This window comes from Cygnus atratus, chromosome 12, assembly GCF_013377495.2.
Source record: "Cygnus atratus isolate AKBS03 ecotype Queensland, Australia chromosome 12, CAtr_DNAZoo_HiC_assembly, whole genome shotgun sequence".
NCBI classification, from domain to species: Eukaryota; Metazoa; Chordata; class Aves; order Anseriformes; family Anatidae; genus Cygnus; species Cygnus atratus.
This window is the reverse complement of record NC_066373.1, coordinates 11,869,858-11,877,880: the sequence shown is the minus strand read 5'-3', so window position 1 is coordinate 11,877,880 and position 8,023 is coordinate 11,869,858. Positions and strand designations below refer to the sequence as shown.

General features: G+C 56.1%; 1 protein-coding gene and 2 non-coding genes across 3 annotated transcripts; 2 read left to right on the top strand and 1 right to left on the bottom strand.

Moving 5' to 3' along the window:
- Positions 1–1,831: 1,831 nt before the first annotated feature.
- TRNAL-CAG (transfer RNA leucine (anticodon CAG)) lies at positions 1,832–1,914 on the top strand. The gene has a single exon. It is a non-coding gene; the product is annotated as a tRNA-Leu (tRNA).
- A 146-nt stretch (positions 1,915–2,060) lies between these two features.
- Positions 2,061–2,143, bottom strand: TRNAL-CAG (transfer RNA leucine (anticodon CAG)). The gene has a single exon. It is a non-coding gene; the product is annotated as a tRNA-Leu (tRNA).
- Positions 2,144–2,940: 797 nt separating this feature from the next.
- Positions 2,941–6,813, top strand: PLLP (plasmolipin). The gene is made up of 4 exons (XM_035543686.2): positions 2,941–3,078; positions 5,961–6,134; positions 6,326–6,445; positions 6,521–6,813. The coding sequence occupies exons 1-4, from the start codon at positions 2,941–2,943 to the stop codon at positions 6,632–6,634; spliced, it is 546 nt and encodes a 181-aa protein (XP_035399579.1). The 3' UTR covers positions 6,635–6,813.
- The last annotated feature ends 1,210 nt before the right edge of the window (positions 6,814–8,023 follow it).

Sequence of the window (8,023 nt, the reverse complement as noted above, 5' to 3'; positions counted from 1 at the left end):
TCCCGAGTTGGAAGGGCTTTTGTCTCTTGCTGCAGTGGACAATGCCATCATGTGGCTGTTATGACTCTCTGCTGAAACATAACGCACTGCTGCCGCTTCCTGCCACACTACCAGGAGATCCCCTAACTGCGTGCAGGTAGCAGGACCAGGGCTGCCAAGCACTGACCTCACTTGTGGGTCCCGTGTCCCACCACAGCTGCACCCACCCACCCTCCCACAAATCCCACGGATCACGAGGCCATGTGGCTGTGATTTCAGTGCTGTTGTATCATTTCCTGCTTACTGTGGTGCACGAAAAACATCCTGCCTTGATGCTGGAAACAGCTCCATGCAGCCCACTCTGAGGCGGCTGGGACTTTCACTGCGGAACAATGGGCTGACCAAAAAATAACTTTTTCTCTTGGCTCTGTTCCTCTGGACGTATCTTTTCCCCTTTCTGCTCCCCCATTCCTTTCTCCCTGTCCTGGCTACTTTCCCAACTTTCTTTCTTAGTGTCATGCAAAAGTGGCTAAGAACAATTCTTCTGGGACATAATCATTGGCAGACAAGGTAGGTAGCTGAAGGCAGACTCAGTACAGACTTTGCCAACTCAAGTATTCTAAACAAAAAGTTTGTTTTTCTTTTTTTTTTTTTTTTTCCCCGGGGAAGGGCTGGTCCCCAAAGTCCCAAAGTTACAGAAACAGCTCAAGAAGGGAGTTGCAACCAAGACCATGGACCACCCTCCCATCCAAGCACAGTCTGGTTGCATGTGGTATTCAAGATGCCCTGCCACCTCCTCCAGTACCACAGCAGTCCTCACTTCTTCAAAATATGTAATATCACACTTAGTACAAAACCACTATTAAACGTACTTAGATCCTCTGACTAAATAAAACATGCTAAAATAAACCAGGCCAAGGTGGACGCCAGGACAGTGGGACACAGCTGCCCTTTGCATCACCCGAGTGGCTGCCCCACGTTGCCCAGCACTCGCTCCGGTTCAGCCCCACGGCACATGGGATGGGCAAGCCCCGCGCACACGGGGCCCATGGGCTGCTGGCTGGTGCTGTGTGCTGGGAGGCCAGGCGGTGACACCCGACGGTGGCACCGCGTGAGGTGCTGAGTCATGCTTGCAACCATTGTGTGGTCCAGGCCGTGTCCCTCCGTTTCCCCTCCCCATTTCCCCTCGCAGGCCTCGGGTCAGCAGAACAAAGGCGCCGCACAGTCCTGTCAGCGGCGGGAGGTGGCCCCGCGAGGCCCTGGGCTGGGACTTCCACCGGGTGTTTTTGTCTGGAGGTGGAAGTGGTCTTGGCAGGTTAGCTCACCCACCAGATTTAGCCTTTGGAAAACAGACTGCATTGTTTCACTACCAAAACCGCTGCCTTTGATAGTGACCTTTGGGGAGGGGGGACGACACTGTTTGTGAGGTTTAACCACTTCAAGGGCAGCCACAGCAGTGTTACACCTTCGGGAGCACGTAATTCGTTGCCCCGCCCTTTGCAGACACCATGCAAAACCCCATGGGAGAAACAAGCAGTGGCGAGGGAATTACGAACACGTCTCGGGGCCGAACGAAACCGCCGACCCGCTTGCTGTCAAGCGGCTTTGGAGCGGGAGGGCGGCCCTGTGGGGTGGCAGCTCTTTTGGCTACCGACGGCCCCGGCAGCCGGGCAAGGCTGGAGGGGAGCCGCGGCGCTGCCCACACCCGCAGACCTCGCCCTGGGGGTCCTCGGTGGCCCGAGGGGCCTGAAGGGAGCCGCGCCCTGGGGGCCAGCGAAGGAGTGAAGGGGAGGCAGGGTGGGGGTGCGGCTCCAGGTTGTGTAGCTCGGGGCGGGTGACAGCACACAGCGGTGTCAGGATGGCCGAGCGGTCTAAGGCGCTGCGTTCAGGTCGCAGTCTCCCCTGGAGGCGTGGGTTCGAATCCCACTTCTGACAACTGGCAGATCTTTTGCCTCGAGCCCTTCGGTTGTGTATTTTTTTTTTTTTTGTTTGTTTGTTTTACGATCGTTTTCCGGATCTCTCCGCAGCGCCGCCGCTGCCCGCGCCAAAAGGCAGGAGGCGCCCGCAGCAAAACGCGAAGCTGTCAGAAGTGGGATTCGAACCCACGCCTCCAGGGGAGACTGCGACCTGAACGCAGCGCCTTAGACCGCTCGGCCATCCTGACCCGCTGCGTCAGCCCCTTCCCGCAGCCCCTTTGGTACCATGCGGCGGCGCCCCGACGGGGACCCCGGCCCCGTCTCCAGGAGCAGTCAGCGTGGCTTCACCAAGGGAAAGTCATGCATTATCAGCCTGATAAACTTCTGTGATTAAACGGCTGCCCTGACAGATGGTGGGAGAGGAGTGGATGTTGTCTGCCTGTGTTTCCAGAAGGCCTTTAACGCTGTCCCCTGTCAGGTCCTCACAGAGAAGCTGTTGACGCAGGGTCTGGATGGGCAGACTGAGGTGGGTTGAAAACTGGCTGAATGCCTGGGCCCGGGGGGTGGTGATCAACGGTGCCAAGAACGGTTGGAGGCCAGTGATGAGCGGTGTACCCCAGGGATTGACACTGGGTCCAGTCCTGCTTGGGATCTGCATTAATGAAGACCTGATAGGGCAGAGCACACCCTCAGCGGGTGTGCAGATGACACAAAGGCGGGAGGAGTGGCTGATGCACCTGAGGGTCATGGTGCCACCCAGAGGGCCCTGGGCAGGCAGGGACATGGGCTGCCTCCTGCAGTTCAACAAGGCCAAGAAGAACCAGGTCGGGAGACACCGTGTGCAGGGACGGGGATTTTTTAGCCCCGGTCCCCCCCGCCTCGGGGGGCTGTGCCGGGAGCAGCCCCGGAGCCCCCGCCCCGACGGGGCGGGCCGGGCCCGGGCCCCGGGGAGGCGGGGGGGGGGGGGGGGTCTTCCCCCGGGGCCTCCCCTTAGCCGGCGCTGGGGACGTCCCGAGCCGTGCCGAGCCGTGCGGGTGCCCGCAGCATGGCCGGGCTGCCCGGCGCCGTGCGGACGCGGAGCGGCTCCCCCGGAGCCTCCGCCGCGCTGCCCGCCCCGCGCCTCGCCGCCCTCGACGGCGCCTTCCTCTGCTCGCCGCTCGGGGGGCTGATGGGCGCCCAGGCCGTGAGTACCGGCGGTACCGGGCGGGGTGGGGGGGGGTGGGGGGGGTGGGCTCGGCCGCGGACCCCGCGGGTGCTGCCCGCTCCTTGCGGAGCTGCGGCCGCTGCGCCGTGCCCGCACTTTCCGTCGGCGAGAAAATCGGTTCGTGGTGCGGCTTGCGGGGCTTTCTGAGGGAGCTTCCGTCTGCCAAATCTTTCCGAAGGCGGGTGCAGGCAACCTGAGGGAATTACGTCCTTTGAATGGTTTTCTTGCCCCTGCAGGCTGATAGTCCAACCCCGCATTCAGTGGCATTGCCCTGGCCGAAAACAGACTGGATTTCCCTTTGCCCTTCCCCGTCCTTGCTTTCTGATTAATCTCTAACCCCGAGATGCTGCAGCCTCACGCCCTTTCCCCTTCTCCCCTTGTCAAAGCTGAAGGAAGCTTCTTCTGCTTGTCCTCATGGCCTGGCCTCAACGCCCAGCACGGGACGATGCACGCAGCCCCACGGGACACAAGCTGATGGACCCGCAGTCCCCGTCAGGGTCTGGGCCATGGGGCAGCACCGTGCCGGTGGGCGAGCTGTGTGGTGCGTGCCCCTCTGCCCGCTGCCACCCCGGCTGGCACCGTGGGGCCGAGCTGCAGGATTCCAGCCCACCACATGATGTGAGCTACAAGCATGTAGACGTTTTGGTCAGGGGAGGTGTTTGAGGGTAAACCTGCGTACAAACAGGTTGGGGAGACAGTGTGCACTTGTATGAACTGTGACATCCCAATCAGCACACGTTGGGGCTGCTCATGGGTGCCTGCAAGGCTGTCCCGGGGTGGTCCAGTTGTCTTCCCCTGCAGTCAGGCTTTGACAGTTGCTTTCAGACAAGCCCAAGGGTCTATGCATTGTCAGAACGAGCAGCAGCAGCATCTCACCCTCCAGCATTGCTTCTGCATCAGAGACAATCACAGAATGAACTGCTCCTGATCCTGGTACCTGAGACTTTGAATGCAACAACGTGCATGCGTATGGGTGGGTGTTCAGCTGTGTACGGGGCCATGTGTGATCTGTTCCGTTGTTTGCTACAGAGAAAGCCAGTGGTGCCGCCCTTCTTTGTTGGAGAGCCTGTTTGCTTGTGCACCCTCCTCAGCGCAGTGTTGTGCTGGGCAGCAGCAGGATGTGCCCCGAGCAGCTGCTGCAGAACACCTGCTGCTGTCCTGTGCTATCGCAGGCATGGCACAAACCAGGACTCTTTATGATGCTGATGATGGGCAAAAAGCAAAGGATGAGCAGTTAGGGACCTAATTTGCCATAGATGTAAATCCACCCACGGGGGAGGCTAACAGAGCTGTGTTAACAAGCAGATTTTGGCTTCTGAGCATGGCTGGGCTGGTTGTGACATGGGAACAAGCACTCAGGGAAGGGTCAGGGAAGAGCATTGCAAAGGGGTGTCTTAAGGAGCATGGGGAAAGAGAGAAGGTGCCAAGGCCAGTAGAAGCTGCTGCCGTTACCAGCTCTGCAGCCCACCAGTGTCACTGCTCAGTCTGTACTGCTTCCTTCCACAGCAATGTTACATGTGCTTGCACAGCTCCCCAGAACCTCTCCTCTAGGGGCTTCTGCTTTTCTTCCTGCCAGTGAGCTCCAGGCAGCTCGCACACACCATCTCCTGCTGCCAGAGCACGCTCTTTTTTTCTCCTATCTAAGTTTCTCCTGAATGCCTGTTTTGCAATCACGAGTGTTAGAAGTCAACGTGAAAGAAAAGGCGGCATTGTCCAGATGGAGGCAACAGCAGCCGAGCACCAAGGCTTCCTGCTCAGTGGGACAAAGGCTGTTGTGTCTCCAGCATGACAATAAGCAACGCAGACGTTGGTAGTGTCAGCACGAAAGCCCTGCCAGCTGCTTTCAAAGGGCTGTTCTCCTCCCCGTGGATGGGCCTGCAGTTCCCTGCCAGCTTCACCCGGCTCTGCCAAAACAGAGGCTGGCACCTCCATTCCCAGCCAAGCTCATGAGAAAGCCATCGGATGCAGTCTCCAGTCATGCCAGGATGAGGATGAGGTGAAGCCCTCACGGGCAGGAGCTCTCCCTTGGTACCGTGATTTTCAGTGGGGCAGGAGCTGGACAGCCCCTGCATGCTGGGATCTGCACAACTGCACTTGGAATCACAGAATCATTTAGGCCAAAAAAGACCTTTAAGATCTGTTTCTTGCGATAAGGTAGCATGATGCTCACCAGGTGTAAAAGCCCCCTGATGCGGGGTCCGTGTGGTCCCTTAGAAATGCAAACATAAATCCAGTGGGTTTTTTTGACACTTGTATGCACATCAGGAATTGTTTCTCTGCTTATTTCTTGCTGAGCAGTAGAAACAGACTCAGCTATCTGCTTTTTTTTGGATTACGCTGCAGGTAGCCTGCAGGCACATGATGCTACAATTATGTAGTTAAACCTGCTTGATGTAAAAGGTGAGCCCTAGAAGCTGTTTGTACAGGATACAAACTGAACCAAACCAGACCACACCTAACCAAACAGCAAGAAGCTTGTTTTTTTGTTTCAAGTGATGCTGTACGTGGGGGACGTCATGGCTTAGCTGGGGCCCCAGGAGCCACCACACATCTGGATCCCATCCAGCCCACGTCACATTCCCAGTGCTGTGCCAGCCTGGCACGGAGCAGCTGGGCAAGAAGGGACCTTTGGTGGCAGGGATGCCCAGGTTTCACTGGCTCTGCCTTGCAGGACACCCCTGTGCTGGCTCCTGGGGCCAAAATCTGGAGCAGGGTGACCCCAAGTGATGAGGGTCCCAGATGGAGACCCTGTCCCAAGCTTCCCCGTGGTGACGTTTTCAGGCAGCAGCTAGGATGTGCAGACCCAGTTTCTACACCTGCAGGAACGGCCACCTGAACACTTTCCCCTTCCCACCCTGCAGGTGCTTGGCCTACTGGTGTGGGCTCTCATTGCTGACACGACCTACCACCTCCACGCAGCATACGGCTGGGTGATGTTTGTGTCCATCTTCTTCTGGGTAGCAACAGTCCTCCTCTTCATGACCTACCTCCTGCAGCTTCCACTGAAGTTCTATGTGATCCCCTGGCCCCTCGTGGTATGTAACCGAGAGTAAGCAAGGGGGCTCCTCACCGGGAAACACCTCAGGACAGCCCCGAACCAACCTTTTGCAATAGGTTGTCGCTTTTGACCTTTTGATTTTTAAGCTTTTGGAAGTGCCTCCAAGCGCAGGCTGCTGGGTGTAACTGCAGAGCCCAGACCTCACCACCTCTTCTTTGCCTTCCCCAGCTGCTGATCTTCAACGCTGCAGCAACCATTCTGTACATCACCGCCTTCATAACGTGCTCCGCAGCCGTCCAGCCTACCTCGTGGCGCCAGTGGGATTACAACAGAAGAGCCGCAGCGTCTGTAAGTACAAGCATGCAGGCGAGGGCTGAGGTGCTTAAGCCACCGCGCTCACATATCGCTGTGCTCCTCTTCCAGTTCTTCGCCTGCCTCGTGATGCTCACCTACGGAGTGAGCACGTTCCTCAGCTTCCGTGCCTGGAAAGGACTTGGCAGCAACGCAGCCACCAGCCAAGTGACCAACCAGGCGTGAAGAGCAGCGTGCACCCGGGCAGGGTGGCTCAGTGCAGCACGTCACTGAGCCACTCATGCCACCGGGGCTCCTTCTCTATTGGCAGTGGTGGCAGCAGCCATCGCTGCTGGCCCACATGCCAGGGTCATGTGGAGGCTGTTCTGTGGTCTCAGGTGATGCTTTTCTAGCTGACGTGTCCACAGTGCAAACCCACCATGACTGGTGCCATCACTGGCAACCTCACCAGGAGGCTGAGGGCTCACTGGAGGCTGAAGCTCCTGCATGTCCTTGGGACTTGTGCCTGCCCTCACACACCCCAGAGGAACCAGATCCTCACTGGAGCAGCACTGCTGAGGGGATTCATTTGGCAAACTCCAGTACTAGAACTCAATAAAGCAAGCTCAGGTTCCTGTCTCTGGTCATTTGCAGCCACAATGTAAATAAGTGCAATTAACTTGTATCAATGGCGGCCGAGCTGAAGAATGAAGGCTAAGCCAAGGAAGAAGTCTAAACTATTACTGTATTGATTTAAAAAAAATGAAGCAGAAATTTTATGCTTTAAATAAAAATCTTCTTAAATCTAACATTTGAGTCTGTCAAGAAAATAAATCTCTTTTTATGAGAAAGAAGATGGCAGGTACATCCACAGAATGGAAAGTGGAGATTTCACCGGCCCAGAAGACCACCATTTCCTAGCGTGTACCAGCATTACAACCCAGCCCACAGGGAGAAGGCACAAAGTCCACGGGGTTCACGTTGCTTTGCTGCATGCACGTACCATGAGCACAAGAACACGAGGAGTGCAAAGGCTTTGCTGTGCTCCCTCCTGTAGACACAAAGGTCTTGGCGCTGCACAAGGCACTCAGTTAATGTTTCCACCACTTCCCTTTCAGAATTTGCTTTAGCAAGGCAGTTATGTCTGTTAGCTACAGGTGGTCTTCAAAAAGCTAAACTAAGGCTGCAAATGCTCTGGGAGCAAACAGAAGGTCAGAGCCTTAAGAGTAGGCTGACCAATACATGAACACTGAACCGTGCCGCGCCACCACTGCTGGAGACAAGTTCAGTTTTGGTATCTTGGAGACGGGCTGGCACTTGTCAGAACTAGAACTGATGCCCAGCCAGACACAGCAACGTTTCCTTTCACATCCTTCTTGTACAAGCTAGTAGAAACAGATGAAATAAATTTAATCTACTTACAGAAAGCTGTCACGCAGTAAGCTATACTGCAAACTTACCACATACCCTGTTTGCATGGATCTAATTTTAACAACCGGTCTACAGAGGTAGGCTCAGGAAATTTAGCTACATTAATGAAAGGTAGGAATTTAAAAGGGATTGAATAAACTGCATTACCCCTGACAGATCTGCTTTAATTTGCTGTGGAAGAAGAGTGGGGTAAATGAAGTATCA